Here is a 27,363-nt window from a genome sequence, read left to right as displayed (position 1 = left end):
CCACCACAGCACGACAGACAGACGAGTGGTGGCCGTTTGGTTTTATACTTTCTACTAGTCATAAAATACCTTAGCCAACTTTGTACATTTTTGATAAAATTATTTTTAATTATACATAATTTTTTTCTTTTTCCATATGGGCTAAAATGCTGTACCACAATGTCAGTTTGAACCACAAGCTCAGCCATTCAAACTTACCAACTACTACTTGGAAACCCTATATGGGGTTACTATGAGTCAGAACTGATTCGATAGCACTTAACAACAACCATCACCACAACATGTTTCATTAGCTTTGAGAAATACCTTAAATTATTTTTTTCTCTAAGAAAAGTTAGTACTGGGTAGTCTGAGTTTCTCAGCAAAAGTAATAGGATTACAAATTCTGATTCTATTAACTGTGAAACTATTAAAGATTTCACTAATCTCTAAATACAGTCAGAAAGAAAATCTTGTCAAAATTAAGTTAATCTTTGGTTACTTCATTATCTTTTATACCTCTGCTTCTAAACTTCAGAATGACAAGAATGGAACTATATAACACCTGAATGGCCATGTGGCAGCAGGAAAGCTTTTGGCATTACCTAGTCTATATCTTTGTCCATTTCAAGCTGTAACCTAAATGCTATATTCCTGTATCCTACCCCAACTAAAGACTTTTAAGAACACCTTTCAGTTAGAAAAAATAAAGTAGGTGAGTTTTTGCTTTTTTAAATATCACTCAATTTTTTTCCCCTGTAGTAGTAATGTCAGTTTTGGGTCTTTCCAATAATTCAGGACTTAAAATAGAAAGGGTTAATTCTCCTACAATAAAACGTATTGAATTATATCCCAACATGGACATAAGGAACCCATTTTGACATTCACTCAAATGACTAAAACTAATTTCCAGCTTAGTTAATTATTTGGCCTGGATATTGCTGTTCAGTTTACCTGGCGTGTGATCAGAATCTGGACTCAGTCCTTCAGCAGGAATTGTCTTGCCAATGGCCCAGTCCAAGTCATCCTGGGAGTCTTGAGTAAGACTGCAAACAGTGGTCCAGTGTCCTACAGTTTCAAAATTACAGCCTCCTGCAATACTTGTATATGGGCCTAAAGGAAGCAGAAAAGTTAATGTTATTTTCTAAAAATGTATATCACACTTGATATTATAGTACATTCATGATGATTTAAAATAATTATTTGCATATTCTGATTCTTTATAAAAATTGTATTGTGTGCCTCTGTGTATATATTGTAAGAGTCCTGGTGTAGCACTGTTGGTTAATGTGCTGCACTGCAAGGTGTTTGAACCCTAAGATCTATGGTTTAGGCACACCAGTTGCTCATTGGAAACTCTATATAGGATCACTATGGGTTGGAACTGACTCAGTGGCACTTAACAACAGCAACCTATATATATTATAAATCTTAACACTTATATCTGTGGGTAAGGATCCCGAGTGACTTAATGGTTAAATAGTAGGCAGCTAACAGAAAGGTCAGTGGATGGGGCCCATCAGCAATGATAAGGGAGAAAAGACTTGGAATTTTGCTTTAGTAAAGACTGATACGTTAGGGAACCCTATGGCATATGAGGTCACTGTGTGCTGGAATATAGTGGATGATACACAACAACAATATACCTATAAATATACTCCCATATGGGACTAGGATTTACTTTGTTATGCTAATAAGGTCATATCATTGCACAGTTGTTTAAACCGCTCACTTCTAAGATATTAAATAGCAGATCACGTACAGAGGAAAGAAGACACAGGGGGAAGAGCAATGCTATCTGAAGGATAGGGTGGCAGATCATTCTACAACCCTAAGACCTCCAAGGAATGTTGAGAATAGAGAACTGAAAAAGTAATTTTCCCCCCAGACTGAAAAGAGGGAGACCTCTCCTAAAGACAGTGCCCTAAATTGAGACTTCTAGCCCCTTAAGCAGTGAGAAAATAAATTATTTTTGTTAAAGCTATTCATTTGTGGCATTTTTATCAAAGCAAAACTACAGGCATTGGGATCAGTGGTGATATTAGTTGTTGCTGCTGTTGTGAGCCCATGCACAATGAACAAAATGTACAGAATGTTGTCCCATCCTGTCCCATCTTCAAGAGTGCTATGGATGAAACCATTATGATCCATAGGAGCTCTACTGCCTGATTTTCAGAGGTAAGTCATTAGGTCTTTCTTCCTAGTCTGTCTTTGTATAGAAGCTCTGCTCAAACTTGCTCATTTTCATAGTAACATGAAATACTTCACTGAAAGGCTAGCTGTTGGCTTCTCATGTGGTACACACACTGGACATGGAACCCTGGTCTTCTACCTGGACAGTGAGACTCTTCTACCACAGAACCACCACTGCCCTCCTATCACTTTTACAATGAAGCTTGCTTGCTTATTAATTAAAGTGGTTATTAGAAGCCATTCACGAATACTGCCATATATCTGTAAAGAAAGTATATTGATTGATTGTATATAAGCTATACACAAAACTGTGTCTATACATATAACAATGAGCAGTGTATTATGATAACAATAAATATAGTATGATACTAAACCATTTTAATTTAGATATTTAATTTAATCCCTCCATTTACCCTAGAGTCCTGGTGTGGTTCTGCAGGATAATGCACTGGATTGCAAGGTCAGTTTGAACCACAAGGTTGGCAGTTCAAAACCAACAGCTACTCCTCATAAACCCTATACAGGGTATCTATGAGTCAATACCGACTTGATGACACTTAACAACAACATTCACCCTGCAGTATCAACTGCATAGACCATTAGAGACACAAATTCATTTACAAAAGAATAGGTACTTGTGGCAGGCGTAGTAATCCATATAGAGCACAGATCATCTTGTGGTATTTTATCAATAACTGATGCACAGTATTTCAGAATTAGTCAGTAAATAATGAAACATTCTCTTCTGAGGGATGATTGATAGCTCATTAAAAATTCAATTACTTACAAAAAATTAATAGATGATAACTGTCCATTTCTTAGTCATCTGAAAAGTGTCATTATAATATCCTGATTTGTGGGATATATATATATACATACATACACAGTTGCTATTATTTTTGAGCACTTCTTATAAAAATGGACTCTGTTGTACAGACAGAATGGATTATTAGGTGATTTAATCAGCACAAGTCAGCTGAGATTGCCATGGACGTTCCCTTTCTTTTTAGAAATATGAAGTTTGTGTTATTTTTAACATTTCTTCTTCAGTTGGTTTATTGTTGCTCATAGCTTTCTCTTGAAATCATAAAACTAAAGTTAGCACTGGAAAATTTCATCAGAAAACCTTACTCAGAAACAAAAATGAAACCCTCCTTGTAAAAATGGATGCCAAAATATATAGCAAACAACGCTTTCATATTTTTATGCGAAATTATCTGGATCCCTTAGAGCATTCTCATAAAACATTAGTATCTCACTTCACCAGCATGGTAACACCTTATCCCTAAAAACTAAAATCACTTTAAATCATGTACATTCCTTTCATTCATTCTGCATAACTTACAGTTTATTGATTTTATATGCCTATTTATGTTCTCTGTAGGTCTTTTTTTGTTTGTTTGTTTAATGCTTGTCATGCCTATATTTACATTGTTTTTGTTGTTAGATGCCGTTGAGTTGGTACCGACCCATAGTGATCTTATGCACAGCAGAACAAAACACAGCCCAATCTTGGGCCATCTTCACTACTGTTGCCACACTTGAGTCCATTGATGCTGCCACTTGGCCAATCCATCTCGTTGGGTATACGTTGTTGTTGTTGTTGTTAAGTGCCTTCAAATCGGTTCTGACTCACTGTTGTTGTTACGTGTCAAGAACCAACTGTGTAGTTCAAACTGTCCTTGTGGTCCACTGCTTATCCTACAATACCATACCAGGACTCCTCCCAACTCATAGTGACCTTGTACAGGATTTCCAAGGAATGGCTGCAGAGTTTGAGTGGCCAACCTTTTGGTTAATACACCAGTGCTTATCCTATAGTACTATATCAGTCCTCTAGCTGTTTTGCTGACGTAACTGCAAATATTAAAAATATTCCTATATACATACGAAGGTCACTATATATGAATATGAATATCAATATAAAGTCCTGGTGTGGCATTGTAGTATACGGATTGGACTGAAAGGTGTGTTTGAATCAAAAGGTTCACACTCATCAGCCACTCTTTGGAAACCCTCTACAGAGTTGCTATGATTCAGAATAGACTTGATGGTACTTAATAAGAACAATGTCATTGCAGGGTCTGCACAATTGTATCTATACATAACTGATTCCCTGACACATAGGTTCTACAATAATGATTCTAAATCCTTTTTATATCCTGTGACTCCCCTTTGCCTGTTTGGTCCCGTTTTATTTAGCACGACTTATACTTGGAGTCCTGGTGTGGTGCTGTGGGCTAATGCATCAGACTGTAAAGTCATTTGAACTTCAAGGTTAGTGGTTCAGGCTCAACAGCTGCTCCTTGGAAACCCTATACAGGGCCGCTATGTGTCGGAATTGACTGGATGGCACTTAACAGCAACAACAACATACTTTGATTCTAAAGATATCCACATAATCAAGACAAATTCCTTTATATTGTGTTCTTACTATGGGTTGGAACCAACTCGATGGGCACTTAACAACAGCAATTAAAAAACCTCAAAATATGTTACTTTTACCTTTCTCTTTTCTGAGGCCAATTTCTTTCTATGTAAACAACTCCTTATCAAAACATTACTAATGAGTGTTCTGCAACCTCATTTCCTTCAAAGTTTCATGAAATTTCTACCTTCCATCACCTCACATTCTCCACTGTTTTCTTCCTTATAACTTGCAGAGTCAGGCTTTATTGAGATTCTATGGAAAACTGACTTTAAAAATATGTATTTTGTTTTTATTGTTGAGAATATGGAAACCATGGTTAAGGAACAGCACAGTGGTTAAGGAACTCTTATTTACTAACGGGAAGGTCATTGGTTCGAACCCACTGGCATGTCTGCAGGAGAAAGCGGTGACAGTCAGCATCAGTAAAGACTCACAGCCTGGGAAACTTTACAGGGCAGTTCTACTCTGCCCTGTATGCTTGCTATGAGTAGGTTTGGACTTAACAGTAATAGGTAGTAACAGCTGAGAATATACAGAGCAAAATATATGCTAATTTAATTGTTTCTACACATAGAGTTCAGTTTCACTGATTATATTCTTTGAATTGTGCAGTCATTTTTACCCTACTTTTCTGTGTTTTTCCTCCTCCATTAACATAAAATCTACTACCCTCTAAGTTTCTGATCAAATCTTTGGAGTTATTGTTGCCAATTTGATTCCGTAGAGTCAGTTATGTGAAGTCCTGGTGTGATGCTGTAAGATAAGCAGTGGAGTTCTAACCTCAAGGTCAATGGTTCAAACCCACCAGCTGTTTGTCAGAAGCCCTATACAGAGGCACTATGTGTCAGTAACAACATGACAGTACTTAACCCCCACAACAGCCAGCTCTCTGAGATGGCAGTACGTAAAGATGAAAGGGGTCCATGCAGTCTCACAGTTTTGATGGCAATAATAAGCTACTGAGCTAACCAATTTGGATGGCCTTTTGAAATTCTTTCGACTTAAGATAATACATTTTCCTTATTGTCTATTTCAGTGGAAAAAACATTTGTGCCAGCAACTGAAAATTAAATGCAGTTTAAGCAAACGGAATTAATTTATCTCAATGAACTAGAAATTAGCAAATCAGCAGTTTAAGATGGCTATTGTGATTCAACTGCACAATCAATGTAATACATTTTTCCCAGCTTTCCTTTCTGTAATTTTGCAATGTCGTGATCATAGATTTATGGTTTTAAGATAGCTGGTATACTTTCTGGTTTCACATTTATATTCAAGGCATAGAGAAAAAGAATTTAGGAGAAATAAGCTTTTTTTATTCCTATGTTTTCTCTTTCTGGAAAAGATGTTGCTGTTGTTGTTTAAAATGTTTTATTGTGAATTATGTGATAGTTTACATGGGAGAACATTAGCTTTACAATCATCCTATAGTATATCATTTCATTGCCATGGTTACAATCCCCTCCATGCGTCATCAACCAACCAAATGGTATACAATACAAGCCTGTGGTCGTCAGTACACAGCCCCTCTCCCTCTCTGTGTCTAAAGTCCCCAGCTGCTCCATTTTTCCACATCATTGTCTGTTGTTGTTTTTAAGTGCCATCAGTTTAGTTCTAACTCATAACAACCCAGTATAGGGTTCCCAAGGAGGGCTGGTACATTTGAACAGTCAATCTGGTGGTTAAGAGTCCAGTGCTTATCCTACAGTGCTATACCAGGACTCCCTCTGGAAGATATATGCTCCCAAAATTTTCCATGTGTATCTCATTGACTAAAACATGCTCTAGAATCTTGAGAACAACAAGGAAAATAGTATTTATAGCTGGTCACACTGCTATCCTAAATAAAATGAAATTTTGGTCTTAAGCCTTTTTGTAATCCATGGGACATATATCACCCACCAAAATGTTGAACATCTCAGGTTTCCTGGGAGGCTACAATCCCAGATGGGGACCTGTATAAATGTGTGAATCTGAAGAAATGTGTTTCACCCCACCAACCCTATCACCTAAGTCCATTTGGGATATATGTGTCCCATATTATTGTATCAAAATCCATATTAGCACAAAAAATGTTTCCCCTTGACTTTAGAATGCCTTCTAGTACAGAAAACACATAATTTCAACAACAATTCAAAGCAGGAAATAATTTGTGCACATAAGTTTTATTGTTGTTGTTGTTGTTGTCAAGTGCCATGAAGTTGGTTCTGACTCAGAAGAACCCTCTATAGGGCTTCCATGGAGCTGCTGGTAAGTTTGAACTGCCGACGTAGCAGTTCAAACTGACCTTGTGGTGCAGTGTACTATCTATCCTGCAGAGCCACACTAGTACTTCCACTGCATGGCATATGTTAACTAGGTTTGTTTCATATTTGAAAAATATGAGGTTGCTTAAAAAGATCATGGAAAACTGAAAATAAAAGATAATGGATTCCCCAGGAACTTTTGAACCCCCCTCATTATTCAACATGAAATATCCTCTTGCAGTGCTGCATTGAGAAGGGTTTAGAAGATTCTGGATAGAGAGGCAGAGTGCCATGACTAAATCGAAATGCCCACCACTGCTGTAAAAGCCAGTAGGGAAAGCACCCCAATGATGTCTCTCCATGAAAAAAATGGAGCCCATCTTTGGGCTGTATTAGTTTCATCTTTCAAAAAGAATTGATTTCATTTATCATAAACCATTCATCTTTGCGATATGAATTCTAGTTGCAAGCAGAAATCTAAATCTTTACTTATAATCTATTATAATAATTTAATCATGAGAAATAACTTATTTTCTGGTAAGTATAAAAAGGACATACAAGTGACAAACTCATTATGACGGATAAGTTTTTTAAAGAATATACAAAACAATGAAATGGGAGAGAACTAATACTAATCCTCAAACAATAAACACATATACCATTTATATTATTTTGTTTAATTCTCACAGCACTCAGTTGTTGTTGCTAAGGGCCATCAAGTCATTTCCAACTCATAATGACCCTGTATAAGATTTCTGAAGAGCAGTTGGTGAATTTGAACCACTGGCCTTGCAGTTCAAACCGATCTTTCGATCCAGTGCTTATCCTACAGCACCACACCAGGACAGATGGATGTTACTATATCTACCATAAAGATGAGAAAAGCAAGTCTCTGGGAACTTAACTAATCACACAGCAACCAAGGGTCCGTGCCAAAGTGGGGACTTCAATTTCATAACCCCAAAGGTCAATTATTTCCTTATATTTCTCCAAAGATCATTTTGAACACCTGGTAATGTGTTTCATTATTCACAATAGGCTATCTGACGGCAGGAATCAGGCCTGAATGCTTTCAGGGCAGTCAAAAGACCATCACTATAATACACGGAAGTCAATTTCTAGGATTAATAAGTTACCTGTGTGCCTATGGGTATAGCGTTGTCCACCTTTTAGATATAATCTAAGCCTAATAAGAAATTTTGAGAAAAGTAACTATTTCATTTGTCAGAAAATTGCTTTTATTTCAATAAATCCAAAGACTTCTGTATAGGATTTTTAAAGCTGTAAAGGTTTATGTAACCATCTGCATGTTATATTAAGGGAAACATGAGGTCACACCTATGTCTCCAATTCTAATCCACAGTCCTAGTACAGCACTGCAGGTTAGTGTGCTGGACTGCAAGGTCAGTGAACCACAGAGTCAGTGGTTCAAGCTCACCAGCTGCTCCTAGGAAACCCTATACATGGTTGCTATGAGTCAGAACCTATCCAACAGCACTTAACAACAACAACAACCACAATTATTCTAGCTATTTTTGCAAATGAATGTCCAATTGCATCCGTGTTGAAAGCCTATTCCTTTTCCTTTTAATTGTCTTTTTTTCCTTGTCAAAGATTAGTCGGTTACATTTGTATAGGTCTGTTTTGGTGTTCTTTATCTGTTCCATTACTTTATGTCTACTATTTTACAATTACTATGCTGTCTTAATTAATGTAGCTTTGAGTAAATCCTGAAGCTAGGTAGTTTCAGTACCCCATTTTCATTCTTCAATATTGTGTTGGCTATTTCTGATCATTTGGCTTTCCATATAAAATCAGTTTGTTGCTATGGGATTTCGATAGGGGTTGCATTGAAACTATAGATCAAGTTAGGATGAACTGACATCGTATTGGATACATCAACCTTATGAACAAAGAATAGTTCTCCTTTTATTGAGATATTTAAAAAATATTTTACCCAAACTTTATGCGTATTTTATGTGCATATTTAGGTATAAATATTTTATTCTTATTTGGGTATAAACCTAACAAAATATGCATAGAACCTAGACATGTTTGTTGTGAAGTGTTGCTGAGTCAGCCACAACTCAGCTACCCTATGTACAATAGAACAAAACACTGTCTGACCCAGCGCTACCCCTACAATTTTTGTTGCACTTACGTATACTGCTGCCGCCACTCTGACAATTCATCTCATGGGGACTCTTTCTCTTTTTTGTTGGCCCTCTACTTACCAAGCATGATGTCCTTTTCCAGGGTCTGACATATGAGAGATGAAGTCTCACCAACCTGTCTTCTACAGAGCATTCAATACTGATTCATTTGTTCTTCTGGTATTTCATGATACGTAGTACTTTTAATACTTTTCCCCAACATCATAACTCAAAAGCATCCATTTTTCTATGGGGTTCTTTATTCATTGTCCAACTTCCGCATGCAAATGAGGCAACTGAAAATTCCATGGCTTGGGTCAGGACACCTTAGTCCTTAAACTGATGCATTTGTTCTTTTTTTTATTATTTATTTATTTTTAAAAACTTTTTATTGTGACTTGAGTGAAGGTTTACAGACAAGACCATCAGTTTTACATTCAGCAAATCATACATTTTGTTCATCTCAATTATTTCAATCTCCTCCATGCAGCAAAAATCATTCCATTCCTCCCTGTGTTTCCTTATATCATTCCAACCACTATCCCAACCCTTCTCAAATCTGTCCTTAAGTAAATGTTGCCCTTTTTTTTTTAATTAAATGTTTTTATTTTGCATTGAGTGAAAGTTTACAGGGCACATCATCAGCTTCACATTTAACCATTCATATAGCTTGTTCCATTACATTGATTATTATCCCCTCCATATATCATCAGTTTACAGTGTTTCTCTCTATCCTCTTTAGCTTTTTTTTTTGGATGGGTGGGGGCTTGCCTTTTTGGAATTTACAGTCTCGGCTTTTAGGGAAGGTTTTTACATTTGTCTGTGGATATCCAGGGCTCATGTATGAGATTACTAACAAGCATTACTGAATAATCAGATGAGGGACAGTTTGCTATGTCTACTAGGTAGCTCAAGTCTGCTCCTCAGAGCCTATGGTTTGGACGGTCAACAACGCTTGGGCCCACAGGGGCTTGGCCTCCTGACTGGGTCTGCACTGTCTGCATCTGAATCCTCCTTATTTATTGATTGTTTAAGGGACGCTGCCTGTCTTAGGTGGTCAGTGCGAATTCCTCAGTCTTACCAGTCATTGAGACTCATTGCAGCATGGCAATGTCTCTGTCTTAAGTAGCCGAGGTTCCACGTGATCCTTACCCGTCTCTGGCCACACGTCCAGCATAAACAGCTGCCATCCGAGGAAGGCAGGGAGGGAGGAGATCAGCTGAGGACCCATGCGCCAGACGTTGCCGGTCCACCACCTGCTCTAAGGTGACCAAGCAGGATCACTATGCTGAGGTTCAATCAAGTTCTTAGGGGATCTTACTCTCTAGCAGGGGTAGCAAATTAGTAGCCACTCAGTGTTCACTTTGAAAATTACTTATATCATAAATTTGAGCATGTAGCTGATGAATATCCACAGACAAGTGTATATTGTTCCACAACCTCCTAAAATGCTGTTGGATTAAGTTCCAATCAATTTCTGGTTTACTGAAAGATAACACAAATCTACTTATACCTTGAGTAACCTTAGCTGGGAGTGTAGTCTGGATATATTGGGTCTTATTTCCCTTAAGCGGTCTTCCTTTCTCTAAAGCATTTAGTCTGTTTTGTGAGCCTTTGTCTATTTACTCTCGGATCATATGAGCGAGACTAATGTCCCTAGACATTTGATTTACATGATGGGCAGGGCAAAAAAAGGTAACAATTCCTATTTGCGCAGTGATTCTTGACTTGAGAGCAAAGGCACATGGCACATTTGAGGGCCAGGCACCGCAATGCTTTGCCTAGCTTCTGAAAACTTTAACAGGGGATTGCATTTGTTTTTAAACATTTCAAAAGGGTCTTGTGCAACAGAGTTGCCTAATGCAATACATCATTTTGTTTCTGGACTGCTGAATATTTTGTTAGATTTATACCTAAATTTTTATTTTTTGGTCTTACTGTAGATGATGCTGTGTTTTTAATTGCAAATTCAAATTGTCTATTGCTAATATGTAGGAAAACATTTGATGGTTGTATAACCTCATGCCCTGTAACTTTGCCATACTTGTTTATTTGTTCCAGCAGTTGTTTTGTTAAATTGTTAGAATTTTCAGCAGTGATATTCATGTTATCTGTGAACATGACAATTTAATTTCCTCTATTTCAGTATATATCTTATCTTATTTTATTGCACTATCTAGGATTTCTGGCACAGTGTTGAATAAGAGGTGACAGGGACATGCTTGCCTTGTTCTAACCTTAAAGAGAAAATATTCAGTTTTTTTCCCCCATTAATGTGATGTTAATGGTACTTCTGTTTTGAGGGGCTTTTATTTTTTTTAAATAAAAGGCAGAAATTATTTAGTATTTCTAGTTTGCTGAGAAATTTTTCTATGAATGAGAGTTCTATTTTGTCAAATGTTTTTTCTACATCTACTGTATGATGATACAATTTTTCTTCCTTTACCTGCTGATGTGACTGATTAATTGATTTTTCAGATGTTAAACCAGTACATGCATCTATGAAGTAAATTCTACTTTGTCATGGTATATAATTCTTTTCGTAAATTGTATACAATTTGCTAATGCTTGTTGAGGATTTTTGCAACTAGACTCATGAAAGATTGGTTTGTAATGTCTTTATCTAGTTCTGTTTTTAGAGTAAGACTCACCTCTCAGAAGGAGTTATAAAGTTTTCCTTCTGCTTCCATTTTCTGGAAGAGATTGTAGAGAGTGGATATAATTTCTTCCTGTAGTGTTTGATAGAATTCACCAGTAAAAGCATCTTACTTTGGAACATTCTATTTTTGAAAGTTATTAAATATTGATTCCACTTATTTAATAGCTGTAGACATCTCCAGACTATCTATGTTTTTCTTGCATGAGCTTTAGTAGATTGTGCCTTCCAAGGAATTCATCCATTTTATCTCAGTTACTGAATTTGTGAACACAGAGATGTTCATAATTCTTTGTTATCTTTTTGAATGTCCATGAGATCAGTAATTACGGCTTCTTTTATATGTGATATTAGTATTATCTGTCTTTTCTATTCTTTTTTTGCTTAGACTAGCTAGACATTTGTCATAGATTTTTATTACTCTTTTCAAAAATACAGTTCTTTGTTTTGTTTTTGATTGAATTTTACTGCTATTCACATTATTTCAATTTCATTGATTTTATTATTCTGTTTTTATTTTGTTTGCTTTAGGATTAAATTACTCTCTTTCCTACATTTTCCTAAGGTGGACACTTAGATGATTGATATTACATTATTTTTCTTTTCAAATGTATGTATTTAATAATATACATCTCTCTATTCCTTGATTTTGCTGTATCTCACACATTTTGGCATATTATATTTTCCTTTTCATTAAGTTAGATATAAGTACTGGACTGCTAACCACAAGGTTGACAGTTCAAACACACCAGCTACTACTTGGAGACCCTGTAATAGGTCACTATGAGTTGGGATCGACTTGACGGCACGTAACAATATTGTTGTTATTAAGAGCTATTGACTCAGTTCTGACTCATAGCAACCCTGTAAAGGGTTTTCAAGGAACAGTTGGTGGGTTTGAACTGCCAACCCTGCAGTTCAAACTAACCTTGTGGTCCAATGCATATATATATAAAATCTTCTTTAATCTATGTACCATTTATAATTGTGCCTTTTCTCACCATCCAGGCTGCAAAAATCTCATGACTTTCCAAACATTTAGGTAGACTACACAATAAGCTTTTGCCCCATTATTAAATAATTAGTCCTTGACTGAGTGGGCAGTGGACTCAGGTATAAATCTAACAAAAAAAATCTAACAAAATATTCTCTCTGTGTGTGTGTGTGTGTGTGTGTCTGATCTCTCCTTTTCTTCTTTTTGTTGTGAATTGGGTGAAGGTTTGCAGAACAAATCAGTTTTCCATTCAACAGTTTGAACACTTGATGGTAGTGAGTTCCCCCTCAACCTTTACATAAGGAAACTGTTAATTTCAAAGAATGCCTCTAATCCCCTTGGTAGATTATAAATCATTCAATTTGCATAATCACAGCCCATCAATTTGTGACAGACATAATACCATGGCTAGAATGGTCATATCAAAGTGATTCACTACACCAAGTATGAAGGTGAGAGAGAGCTGATAATAGGATATTTGTTGTGAAAATGTCTCAGCTATTTGAAATCTACTGTGGTACATGAAAACAAAACTTCTCAGCATCTTTCAGTGTTAATATATTTCTTAAAACCTGTGCCGAACTTGACGCACTACATCAAAAAGACAAACTTACTGCAGTGAGCTTCATCAGATCTGTCTGAGCAGTCTGGCTTATAGTCACAAACAAGGTGGGACGCAATACACTTCTTGTCATCACACAGAACATCCGTGGCTTCTGGGCAAATCTCAGACGTCTCTCCCACTGGGGAAAAATCAACAGTATGTTGTCAACATTTTCATGAACTTGAAGTGCTCCTTTTAGTTATATGATAGGTTTTACACTATTAATAAGACAGTGATTTTGGTTTACAGAAAATCACAGCGATAGTACAGAGGGTAATTGATCCCCGCTTTACTCCTGCACATACGTTCTCCTGTTATTAACATCTTGCAATAGTGTGGCACTTTTCTTACAATGGATGAACCAATATATCTATGCATAATTGTTGTCTCATGTTCAAATTTTACAGGAAGGTTCAATATATTTTTATAGCTATAATACAGAATAGGAAAAAAACCCAAAAAAACACATGTAGACAGTCAAGTCTGTTTTTCATTGCAAAGGCATGATGTCATGTTTCTACCATCATAGAATCATGTAGAACTGTTTCACTTCCCTTAAAATGTTTGTGTTCTACTTATTCATATCCCTGAGTGCCTAACAACAACTGCTTGTTAAATTGCCCTCAATAGTTTTGACAAAGAGCCCTGGTAGGGCAGTGGGTAAAGGGCAGTGGGCTGCTAACCATAAGGTAAGTGGTTCAAACCCACCAGTCACTCTGCAGGAGAATCATGAGGGTACCTGCTCCTGAAAGACTGACAGGCTCAGAAACCCAATTTAGCCTGTCCTATGCATAGTGGTTGGAATCCTGGTGTGGCGCTGTGGACTAATGCCTCAGAATGCAAAGTCATTTGAACTGCAAGACTGCTGGTTCAAGCTCACCAGCTGCTCCTTGGAAACCCTACATAGGGTCACTATGGGTCGGAATTGACTCGATGGCACTACATAACAACAACAATGTATAGTGGTTATGAGTTGGGCTGCTAACCTCAAGGTCGGCAGTTCAAAACTACCCGCTGTTCCGCGGGAGAAAGATGAGGCTTTCTGCTCCTGTAAAGATTTACAGACTTAGAAACCCTGTACAGGGTCGTTAACAGTCAGTACCGTACCGACTCTACGGTACTTAACAACAAATAGGGTTGCTATGACTCAAGTCCATTCAAAGGCAGTGGGTTTGGGTTTGTTTGGGTTTTCTTCTAATTTTTCTGTTTTTGCTTGTATTTGGCTGCTTCATTGTGGTGGACCTTTTGACTTTCTTCTTTCTTTTCTCATAGTATTTTCTCTTGGTCATTTCTTAGTTGTTATGCATTCTAAAATTTCCAGTTGCAACAACATTCAATATATGAAGTTATCTTGCATATTAAATTTATTCCTGATATACATCTCTCCACCCCTCCATATCTGTTGATAAATCTCTATTAAGATCAAAACACAACAACTTATATTCAATAATTATACTTTGCATATATTTCTTAAAAACTTGGCATATTGTTTCTGGCATTTAATGACTGAATTTATGTCCTGAAAATGCCATATATTTGGTCTTTATGATTTCCTATCTTGTATTTTTCAGAGATCTCGCTCTTCTTTTTAATTTATTTTTTTTCCATGTATATATTTGGGTATTTATATAATGTTTTTGTCTTTTCATTTGGAGTTTCGCTATAGTTAAGTGCCATCAAGAGTCAGTTCCAATTCATAGTCACCCTGTATAGGGTTTCCAGGAGCTGCTGGTGCGTTTGAACCACTCACCTTTTGCTTCAAATTGACCTTGTGGTCCAGTGCATATTATCTCACAGCATCACACCCAGACTCCCTTGATTACACAACTACTTGTAAAGCTGGTCTAAACCCAAACCCAATTCACTGCTAATGAGTTGATTCTGAGTCTTAGTGACCCCACTAGACAGAGCAGAACTGCTTCTTAGGGTTTCTGAGACTATAGATCTTTACAAGAGCAGACAGCTACTCTTTCTCCTTCAGAGCAGCCAATGGGTTTTAACTACTGACCTTGCAGTTGGCATCACAAAGCTTAGTGCCAATAGGACTAGCAGCAAACTGCCACAGTTTCTATTTCTTGAGATTTCTTGGTTTCCCCTTTCTTTTTGAATCACAACTTTGCTAGGTAAATGATTATTGATTGGTAACGGTTCTCATTCAGTATTTTATACAAGTTGGTTATTGCAGTGTCTTCTCCTGAACAGTTTCTGAGGAGAAATCTATATTGATGGTTATGAAAGACTTTTGGAATGTTCTATTTAATTTTTCTCTTGCTGCTTTTGTAATTCTTTCCTTGTCTTTAGTTTGTAATAATTTTATTAGGATATATCACAGTGTTAATCTTTCCATACTTTTTCTAATTGGGGTTTATCTGGGTTTCCAAACTTAGATAGCTGTTTAATTCTGGGACAGCACTCTCTGGTTTTCTCTTGGAAAATTTTTCTATGCATGGTTTCTGTGATTCCAATAGTTGTAATACTAGGTTTCTTTCTTTCTTTTTTAAAGTGGTAAACCAGGTTGCTCAAGCCTTTATTCTTGTCTCAGTAGACATTAGGTTCAATCAGTTTCCATAAAATAGACCTGAAAAGTCCAAATGGTGGAACCATGTTACTGAATCTGTAGATACAACAGTCACTGACTGCTGCCCTTTACCTTCCTCTCTCTCTCTTTCTTTCTTTTTTTTTTTAGTTTTTATTGTGAATTGAGTGATAGTTTACATGGGAGAACATCAGCTTTACATTCATCCTATTGTATTTCCTTTCATTGCAATGATTACATTTCCCTCCATGCATGATCATTCAATAGCATTTGCCTCCCATCCCTCTGGTTTTGTTTTTAGCTTTTTTTTATGTACACCAAAGCACTCAGGAATATATAACCATTCAAACAATCAAAGAGTATACCCTGCACACCAGCTTCCCAGCCACCAGCACAAAGCCCCTCTCCCTCCTTGAGTCTACAGTCCCTAGCCACTCCATCTCTCCACATCATCATCTCTGCCTCCATCTCTGGCATCACTGCTTCTCTGGATAGGGTCCCACACTCTGTTCTTCTCCCTTGACAGTCCCAAGGACCTCTGCTCCTGGACTGCAAGATCAATCACTTCCCTCCTTTTGTTATAAAATGTCCACCTTTACATTTACAGCATTCACTATCAGTCCTGATAGCAATTATTCACTATTGGGCTACAAAGTCTTATCCCCATCTCCTTTCACCAGTCCCATCCAGACAGGTTGGAAACCACTCAGTGGAGAGTCTACCTTCCTCTGCACTCTCTGAAAGTAAGCTCCCTCTTGAAAACTTGTAAGTTAGTCACTTCATGCCTTTGTTGCCTTGCCTCACCCCTCCCCGATTTTGGGTAGCCAATGTCTAAGTTGCTCATCCCTGTCAACCTTGTGTATAGCCCTGTGTACAGAGGAGGTGGGAATGATCCTTGCTGTTAAGATTCGTTCCCTCTCTTAAGCTACTATATCCATAAGTATAGGTCAAGTTCATCAAATTGTACCAGATTATACTTTTTTTTCCCTCTTCTTTCTTCCTCTTTAATACTAGATTTCTTAATTGAATCTTATATTTCTATTTAGGTTTGTTAATTATTTTTTAATTCTTATTTCATTTTTATGAATATTTTAAGTCTGTGTTTAGCTTTGTGAAAAATTGCCATACTGTTTTCCAGTGTGGACATAACGTTTACATTTTCTATTAGTGATTTTAACAGTTGTCCTTAGAAGACTTCCACACAACTCCCATGTTTCAGTTCCACCTCTAATTGTTCAGCAAGTTACATAGGTTCTACTCTCTAAATATCTTTTAAATACTTCCATGCTTAAAATTCTTCAAGGAATGTCCATTACCTATTACATAAGAGAGAGCTTTAAAAAGTTCACAGAAAAATGGAATTAAATGATAAAGGAAATTTTCCATGATCTTTTGACAGGGCCTAGTATAGTAGGAGTCTTGGTGTGGTGCTGTGGGTTGATGAGCTAGACTGCAAAGCCATTTGAACTGCAAGGTTGGTTGTTCAAGGTCACCTTGGAAACCCTATACAAGGTCACTATGGATTAGAATCAACTCAACGGCATGTAACAACAACAACAAAGTATATCCTGGTGAGGCACTGCAGGATAAAGCACTAGTCGGTTTGAACTGCAAGATCGGTTTGAACCTCAAGGTTGGCAGTTCAAACCCACCAGCCGCTCCTTGGAAACCCTATACAGAGTCACTATTGAGTTGACACCAACTTGACAGCACTTAACAACCATAACAAGTACATCCAAACTTCTATCAAGGCAATTAGATACTTTGTTTTTGGTCCCAGGTTAATTTTCCAGACTCATTCTCTGTGACTTTTCTCCTAAGCACTTGCAATTCAATTATATCTGGTGAATGAAGGTTGCCCAACCGCGACACCTGCTTGTCTTTTCTCCATGTACTTCATTTCTTCATGTACATGTGCTGCTCATTTAATAGTACTGACTTTCCTCTTTGTTCCCCTGATGTTCTGCTGCTTAACATCAACACTCAGGGAAACATTTCCTCTGGCTACTCTTGTCTTCCCATGGTTCTTTATCCTTATAACCCAGGGTGGTACATCCTGTGTTTTCTATCCCAATATACCAAAAAGGCGTACCAAACCCACTGCCATTCAGTGGATTCTCACTCATACGTATCGTATACAACCCAGTAAAACTGCCCTATCAAACTTCCAAGGCAATGATCTTTACAAAAACAGATTGCCTATGATTATTTTGTGTTGCAGCTGGTGGATGTGAATTACTGGGCTTTAAGTTAGTGGTTAAGCATATAACTTGAGTCCTGGTATGGCACTCTAGGATAAGCACTGAACTGCTAATCATAAGGTCAGTGGTTCAAACTCACTAGCTGTTCCTAGAAAACCACATGAATGATGATGCATGGAAGGGATTGTAATCATTGCAATGAAACAAAATACAATAGGATGAATATAAAACCAATGTTCTACCATGCAAACTATCACTCAATTCACAATTCAAACTTAAAAAAAGGAAACAAATGACTAGAAACAAACCAATATGTATGCGTTGCAAATACCTTTTTTCAACAATATAAATAGTGACTATATATGGTCCTCACCAGATGGAGCATACCCGGATGAAACTGACTACATCTGAAGGAAGAGATAGTGGAAAACTTCAATATTGTCAGTCAAAACAAAGCCAGATAGACTGTGGAAAAGAAATTTAAAACAAGACCAAGAGAGTCAAAATATGACCTTACATATTGTTTTGTTGTTAAGTGCCATTGAGTCAGTTCCAACTCATAGTGGCCCTGTATAAGGGTTTCCAAGAAACAGCTAGTGGATTTGAGCTGCTGACCTTGTAGTTCGCAGTCCATTGCAAATCCTACAGTGCCACACTTTGAACATATCTTCTGAATACAGAAACTATCTCAAAAACAGATTTGATGCATTAGACAGTTATGACCAAAGACCAGACGAGTTGTGGGATGCTTTCAAGATCATACAGGAAAAAAGCAAAAATTCATTTAAAAGACAGGAAAGAAAGAAAATCAAACACGCAAGTTAGCATGGAAAAAGAAAGACTGAGTGTTGGCAACCAGGGGGCAGGCTTACAGAATGTGTCCTTTGATTGTTTAAATTATCATGTATTTCTGAGTGTTTTTGTGTACACCACCCCCCAAAACAAGCAAACAAACAAAAAAACAGTAGGAATAAAAGCAAATACTATTGAATGATGATGAATAGAGGAGATTGTAATCATTGCAATGAAACAATGAGTGTAAAACTTGTTCTTCCATATAAACTATCACTCAATTCACAATAAAAACTTTAAAATACAAAAAGGAAGTCAGAAGGGACTGTAAAATTTGCTCTCCAGCATAGAGATGCTGCTAAAGCAAATGGAAGAAATTATGAAGGCAAAGTACTGAACAAAAAATTTTAAAGGGCAGCTAGAGAAGACAAAGCATTATAATGAGATGTGTGAAGACCTGGAGTTAGAAAACCAAAAGAGAAGAAAATGCTCAGCATTTCTCAAGCTGAAAGAACTGAAGAAAAAAATTCAAGCCTCAACTTGTGATACTGAAGAATTCTATGGGCAAAATTTTAAATGATGCATAAAGCATCAAAAGAAAATGGAGGGTATGCACAGTCACTATACCAAAAAGAAATGGCTGTTATTGAACCATTTCAAGAGGTAGCATATTGACAATAACAGGGTCGCTATGAGTCAGAACTGACCCCACACCACATAACCACCAACCACCACCACTAATGGTATTCAAGGAAAAAGTCCAAGCTGACCTGAAAGCATTGATGCAAAATAATGGTACAAATCTGTTGAAAGAAGTACAACTAAAATGTTCCTTAGAAGAGAGAATGGTGAGACTTCATCTCTCATGCTTTTGACATGTTACCAGGAGGGACCATTCTTGCAGGAGGACATCTTGTTTGGTAAAGTGGAGGGTCAGCAAAGAAGAGGAATCCCCACAATGAGCTGGACTGGCACAGTGGTAGCAGCATTGGGCTGTAACGTAACAATAATTGTGAGGATTGTGCAGGACTGGGCAGTTTTTCATTCTGTTGTGCATCGGGTCACTATGAATTGAATATGACTCGAAGGCACCTAAAAACAACAGCATGCATATGTTCCTCTACACTCCAAGCTCTTTATAAGTAGCAATATTTAATTAAGTTCTCCTGGGTCTAACATAGCACCTAATATATGGTTGCTGCACAATAAATGCTGTCCACGGCACATAACAACAACAACAATAATAACTGGTGTGGTTATATATATATATATTATATAATAGTATAATAATAACTGCTGCTCCTCAGAAACCCTATAAAGGGTTACTATGGGTCTGAATCCACTCGACGGCACTTACCAACAATAATAATAATAACTGGATACGTGTTGTTTTCATATAGAGGGGACATAGAAAAATTAGTTGATATTGGAATTTTAAAGCAATCCATATATTTGAGTACCATTTTCAGTGCTATGAAACAAATGGCAGTACTTTACAATTTCAAAGTGACTTTGATTAAAGATCTGAAAATATCTTTATCAATGTCAACAAATTAAATAAAGCTTGACACTTCATTGTTTAAGAGCATTATTAAAGATTCAGAAATAGTATGCCCAGGGTGAGACTAATTTACTCAAGATTAGTCTTTGTGTGGTACTGTAGTATAAGCACTGGACTGCTACCCACAAGGTTGGCAGTTTAAACTCATGAACCACTCTCTGAAACCCTATATAGATTATCTGAGAGTCGGAACTGACTCAATAGCACACAACAACAGATATCATCTCCTAATGACTGAATAGAGAAAACTCTACAGACTTGATCTAAAATGTATTTCCACAGTTTCTGGATCATTTCCACAATTCAATAATGAAAAACTAAACAATTTCCATATATATATTTACCAATGCAATGTAGGCTATGTGTAAAGAACGAAGACAGGGCACCTAAGACAATAGGAAAAATTTGAACTATGGGAATCCATGAGGTGAATTAAGGGTCATAGTCATTGAGTGGTTTGGAAACTTTGTCAAGTAATTTTAATTAATGCTAGTGAGAATTTAGTTAACCCAGAGCAGCATGTGGACATTATTTAATATGCAGTTCTGTGCATATTGAGATTGTTTTGCTTCTCTACAACACAGATTTAAAGCCATATAATTGCTCCAGAGGGGAAAATGTATTTTGGCTTGAATCTAAATAATTGGTTCTTTAGTTCTTTAAAATATGACTAAAATAGGCTGTATCTCTAAATGAGGCTTATTTTCCTTAAAAACACAGCATAACAAGACATGAAGAGAAATCAAATCAGTGCTTTCAATTTCAATAAACCAAATGTGGGTTAGAATTTCCAGGCTATAGTAGCTGAATGAAAGAATAAAATATCTTATGATTCCAAAATAAGATTGCTTTAAGACAGGGATATATTCAGCCAGACTTTTAGTTAGAAAAACATCATGGTAAATTGAAAACTTATGTTGGTTTAGTTAGAGATAAATTTGCACATGTTTAGCCATTTTTCTAATTAATTATTTTCAGAAAATCATAAAAGAATTAATTTATTAGTCTCATGATATGAAATGAGAGGTAATCTTGCATATTTGAGCCTTATTGATATAAGAATGTAAAGATCACTGGTACTCATAACAGATTTTTAACATAATCTGGTAGATTATAGGAGAGGAAATTAACTACATTAAGTATTGATTTTAACAAATAAAAACTGGCATGATCTCACTAATATGACATACCTACTAGAATATTTTTATTATAATAACAATTTAAATGATAACAGAAAACATTGGAGAAAATTAACATCGACAGTATTTTCTTTTTCACACATATTTTATTTTTCATATTGAGCTGTATTTGTTTCTTTTAATTTCTTTTGCAACACTTCCAATACTTGTACTCACAAGATCCATGCATCTTTTAACTTCATTATTGTACTGATTGTGTTATACACAGTTTCCTATGTTATCTGATTTTCACAATGTTATTAATACCTACACAGTCAATTGGTGGTGGTGGCGGCTGTAAGCCATCAACTCAGTTCTGACTTATATTACTATTGTTATTGTTAAGTGCTGTTTAGTCAGTTCTGATACACTGCAACCCTGTATAGGGTTTCTGAGGAGGGGTGGTGAGCTTGAACCCCTCACCTTGCAATTCAAATCAACTTTGCAGTCCAGCACCTTAACTCACAGCGCTATACCAGGGCTCCAGTATAGGGTTTTTGAGGTTGTAAATTTTTATGAGAGCAGAAAGCTTCATCTCTCCCTTAGAGTGGCCGGTTAGTTTGAGTTGCTGACCCTCTGGTTAAGAACCCAGTTAGTAATCCACTACACTACCAGAGTTCCTTAAATAATAAATTATGACTAAATAAGTAATTTCATTACCAATTTTATCATCTTTGGACTATAGTAGTTGTTGTTAAGTGTTATTGTTAAGTATTAGGAGGGACCAGTCAATGGAGAAGCATATCATGTTTGGTAAAATGGAGACTTGCAGAAAAAGTGGAAGATGCCCAATGCAATAATAGACTGGCACAGTAGCAGCATCCACGGATTCAAACATAGTAATGATTGTGAGGTTGGCCCAGGACCAGGCAGTGTTTTGTTCTGTTGTACATAGGGTTGCTATGAATTAGTACTGACTGGATGGCACCTAACAACAACAACACCAGGACTTCTTAATCAGTAAAGTTGTTTTTGTTGTTGTTCTAGGCACCAATGAGTCAGTCCCTTACTCATCACAACCCTATACACATCAGAAGGAAACACTGTCTGGCCCTGTGCTCACCTCACAATTGTTGTAACACATGAGCCCATTACTGCAGACACTGTGGTAATTCATCTAGTTGGGGGCCTTCCTCTTTTTTCCTGACCCTCCATTTTACAAAACATGATGTTATTTTCCAAGGTCTAGTCCCATCTGATAACATATTTGAAGGATGAGAGATGAAGTCTCATCATCCCGGCCTCTAAGGAGCATTCTGGTTATACTTCAAACAGTTTTGTTTGTTCATCTGGAAGTCCATGGTATTTTCAATATTCTTCTTCAACACCATTACCCAAATGCACTATTTCTTCTATGTTGTTGTTGTTGTTATGTGCCATCGAGTCGGTTCCGACCCATAGCGACCCTGTATAGGGTTTCCGAGGGTGTAAATCTTTACGGGAGTAGAAAGCCTCATCTTTCTCCTGCGGAGCAGCTGGTAGTTTCGAACCGCTGACCTTACGGTTTGCAGCCCGATTCGTAACCACTACGCTACCAGAGTCTTCCTTGTTAATTGGCCAACTCTCACATGCATATAAAGTGATTAGAAAATACTATGACTTGGGTTTGGTTAACCTTAGTCCTGGTGTAGCACTATGGGTTAGTGCCCGGACTGCAAAGTCATTCGAACTGCAAAGTCGGCGGTTCAAGCTCACCAGCTGCTCATTGGAAACCCTATACAGGGCCACTATGGGTCGGAACCAACTAGAAGGCACTTAAATACAACAATAACAAAAATCTTAGTCCTCAAACTGGCATCTTTGCTTTTGAATGCTTAAAAGGTAGCTTGTGCAGCAGATTTACCTAATATAATATGTCACTTGATTTCCCGACTAATGATTCCATGAGTGCTGATAGTGGATCCAAGCAAAATTATCTTTGACAACATCAATCTTTTCTCCATTTATCAGGATGCTCTTTATTATTATCAACTGTTTTATTTACATTGAGGTGCAACCCATACCAAAGATTGCCCTCAAACAGGTATGCAGCCTGGCCCCTTCCTAGACTTTGACCCCATATAAGGCCCGTGTTGCCCTCCACTCACGGCTCAGAATCTGGAGAAATAAGCTCCTCTGAGTCAACCGACTTAATAAAATCTGAAAGTCTGTTTCACCTCTTTGAGTGGCCTCGGTTTCTTCGACCATGAATCTAAAACTGCTGTAACATTTAGTTCCCTGACAGGGAAACCCACCACGCTGGCCCCTTGAGCCACCAGATCAGAGTTGGGGAGTGGCTAATGGCACGTTCCCCTTGGCATATGAGACGGTGTGCCACTGCCACAGTTGACTGTCCCTGATCCTCAGAGTGGGAAGTCAGCCAGCCACCACACCCACCTCCCTGACCGGACTCAAAAAGGAGAGGTAGAACCAGAGAAACCAGCCAAGATTTCTGGAACAGGTATAGTCCTGGGGGCAGGGTTAAACCCTGTCAGGCCTGTCCCTATGGACAGAAGTAGAAGGCTGATCCCATACCAAGGCCTCACCTAGAGGCCTCAGTCAGGGGCTCCCCAAAAGTGGGGGTGGAACTGCCATAAATTCTGTGTGACTGGTTGATTGTGAGTGTGCATGCGAAGTGCAGCTTGTTGCATCTGGTCTCTATGGTGCCACGGCTCCAGCTATTGAATCTGATTGGCCCTAACCTGCTGTTCCACAACAATGTCATAAGGCATAAAAGTGACTCACCCTGTCACCCTTGAGAGAAGGTGACCTGACCCAGGGTTTATACGGGTGAACCTTAGCCAAGACGTGTTTAAGTTCCTAAGAGGGACACTGCCAGACTGACAACTAAGTGTACAACCCCCCTTGTCTCTTACGACACCCATCAAGGGCACTACATACACTTAAGTACAATGGGAATTTTCATGGTGAGCCAGCAGCCTTGGGATGTATGTTGATGGATTTAAAAAAAGGGGTGGGGGGAAGGAAATTATGATTATGGAAAGTTTGTAAGCTGCCCTTTGGCCTATACTTGATTGGATTCATTAGAGCTTTGAGGTGTATCTTGAGCCAGAACCTGAGTTGAGACATTGGCATTTGAAAAGAGATGCATGCCCACCCAGAACTGTTGAAGATTTATGAGTTAAATAATAATAATAATAATAATAATAATAATAATAAGGGAGGCCTGGTGTGCAGGAGTGTATAAATGTGTCCGGTACCTGGCTGGTAGCTAATCTCATATGGCTTAATGAGATGGTCCTCACTGTTGGCGTGGAGTGGATTCCTGGTTCAAAACTCTCCAAAGCTAAGAGATGCTTGAAAATTCTTGTGAGAGAAGCAACAAAGTCTGGATCTGTCTGTTGAATCTTTTCTTGGGAGTCTTCGGCCCTGTGTCTCCTGTATTCACCTCCGCCTTCACTTTGAGATCCCCTTTTGCTTTATTCTGGGTGCGCACATCGGGGCATAGTAGATCCCCTTTTGATTTATTCTGGGTGAGCACATCAGGGCATGGTAGACAGGAAATACTTTCCTAAAAATGCCTCTCCTGTTTCTGCTAAAGTTAACCTCTGTATCTGAAATAAAATATAGGCCTCAATCTGAAAACAAAGCACTGTAAAGTGTAATTCTAACTGGTTTCCATATGGGTACCCTCCTATGACATCAAAGGAAATGGTATTTTACTGTAATACAGTTTTGGCCAATGTATGATCTAGATGATGGGAAAAATGGATCCATAAAATTATTACACTATTTTATAGCTTAAATTATTAAACCACTGTCAGATCGTCTATTTGTTTGTAAAATTACTACGCTTTTATTCTGTATTATGTTTAAGAAAGTGAAAACAACCTGGAATTCCAAGAATATGAAAGTTATATCATGTATATATACTATAATGCACTTATACCCCTAATATGAAAGCCAGGCAGAGGAAAATGAATACAGATGATTAGGTAAAAACAGTTCTAAGCAGGCCTGTACATGAATATACAGAGATATAAATGGTTACTTTTTGAGAAATAAAGCTTTTGATTGTAACCTTGTCTTAGTGCAACCTCTGATACTCCAGCAGTTGCCATTAGAGCAAATTATAACTTGACCTAATGAACCTGCCAGGCTATATTCAGCCTGCTGAGGAAAGCAGTTTGGAAGTGATTTTTCTATACCATACCCTTCTAGGGACCCATTTCGGTAGAGGGCTACCCAGAACAGAGGCAAGAGAATATCCCTTCTGCTGATGCTCACAGAATTGAATACGGAAGGGCAAGCTGCAGGATATTACTGAGCACATAGCTCTTTCTGTATCTTGGACTTGTTAAATAGGAAAAATTCAAATCCTTCTTACTAAGATGTTGTTGTTCGGTGCTGTCGGGTGTGTTCTGACTCATGGTGACCCTGTGTGAGTTTTCCGAGAAGCAGCTGGTGGACTTGAAGCGCTGATCTTGTGGACAGACTTGGTGGTCCAGCACATTGACTCACAGAGGCATACTAGGATGACCTAACCAAAATAACAAATTTAATAACCACTATTTTTGCTACCCATCATCCTAACTGGGCAGATATTCAGGCCCTGTTAACAATGCTCCTGACCATAGATGAAAAAGAAAAAGGGTGGTCCGAGATAAGGCATGGGACGAAAGAGCACACATCCAGGAAGAAAAAAAACCCCACAACAACAAAAAAACCTGAACAGGATCCTTGCCCCCAGTAAGGCAAGTCCTCTAGCTGACACAAATTAAAATCTAGATGGGCCTGCCACAACTGGTGGTGATGATGGTTATGTGCTGTGGAGTTGGTACCGACTCTTTGCAACCCTGTGCAGGGTTTCCAAGGCTTTAAATCTTTGCGGGAGTGGAGGGACTCATCTTTCTACCATGGAACAGCTGGTGGTTTCAGATTGCTGACCTTGCGGTTAGTAGCCTGATTCGTAGCCACTACACAACACTGGAGCACTATAAAAGGTACATTCTCAGAGGTCTGAAAAAGAGAATTCCTAAATCAAAAAATTTGAACATGGTACAAGCAATTCAGCAGAAGCCAACTGAGGACCCTTCTTAATTCTTTAAATGAATCTACCAAGTTTCTTGTAAGTACACAGACCTTGATCCTGAGAACTCAGCAAATATCTGAATGGTTAGTTAATATGATTTTTATCTCCCAAAGCATCTAGGATTTTAGAAAGAAATGGCAGAAATTTGACAGGGCAATTGGCATGAATCCATGCCAACTGTTGGACATCACCTTCAAGGTATTTAACAGTTGAGAGCATGAGAAATCTCAGGCCATAACTGTCCTCCTAAAAGACCACTAGAGGAAAGCCTGTGGGACCCCAGGGAGGATCACAGAAAGGAATGAGGGCCTTTAGCAAGACCTATGTGCTTATGCAAAAACCTGGACACTGAAAAAAATAAATGCCCAAATCTCAAGGGAGGATCTGGTAGACAAAGCCATCCAACTCAACAGATGGTTGAACAAGTTTTATTGCCTGCAGAAGACTAACATTGTCAGGGGGTAAGAGGCCCAGCATGATTTGGCATCAACCTCTGCCACTCCTATTGCCCCCACCTGTGGGGCTTCAGCTGAAAATAATAGCAGGGACAGTGATGGTGACTGATATCTCAGGAAAGACTGAGGACCAGTTCTTCCTGAAACCCCTGGACTGCTTCAATGGGAAAAAGAAAATAACTGAGTGGTCCCTTTACTAGGCCAGGACCTGTTTCCATAGTTGCATGTTCAAACAGCTTTCTGAAACCAAAAGTCTGCAGATGGAGGTGCCTACTGAACATGCCTGGTGATTACTGATTCAGACTCAGGAAACCAGTCACATTGGCCTGAGGAGATCTCCAATCAGACCCCG

At 38.0% G+C, this 27,363-nt stretch overlaps 1 protein-coding gene across 1 annotated transcript in view; it reads right to left on the bottom strand.

Annotated features, from left to right (window-relative positions):
- The window catches only part of MALRD1 (MAM and LDL receptor class A domain containing 1), a 1,127,868-nt gene that overhangs the window by 349,615 nt on the left and 750,890 nt on the right, over positions 1 to 27,363 (bottom strand). The window contains exons 30-31 of the mRNA XM_006869907.1: positions 13,267 to 13,395; positions 934 to 1,092 (exon numbers count right to left, since the gene is read on the bottom strand). Coding sequence (XP_006869969.1) covers positions 934 to 1,092; positions 13,267 to 13,395 — 288 coding nt within the window. The remainder of the gene's footprint in view (positions 1 to 933; positions 1,093 to 13,266; positions 13,396 to 27,363) is intronic.

The sequence above is a fragment of the Chrysochloris asiatica genome, unplaced genomic scaffold (genome assembly GCF_000296735.1).
Source record: "Chrysochloris asiatica unplaced genomic scaffold, ChrAsi1.0 scaffold00137, whole genome shotgun sequence".
Taxonomy (NCBI): Eukaryota; Metazoa; Chordata; class Mammalia; order Afrosoricida; family Chrysochloridae; genus Chrysochloris; species Chrysochloris asiatica.
The sequence above is the reverse complement of the archived record's forward strand: the minus strand, read 5'-3'. Positions and strand labels throughout refer to the sequence as shown.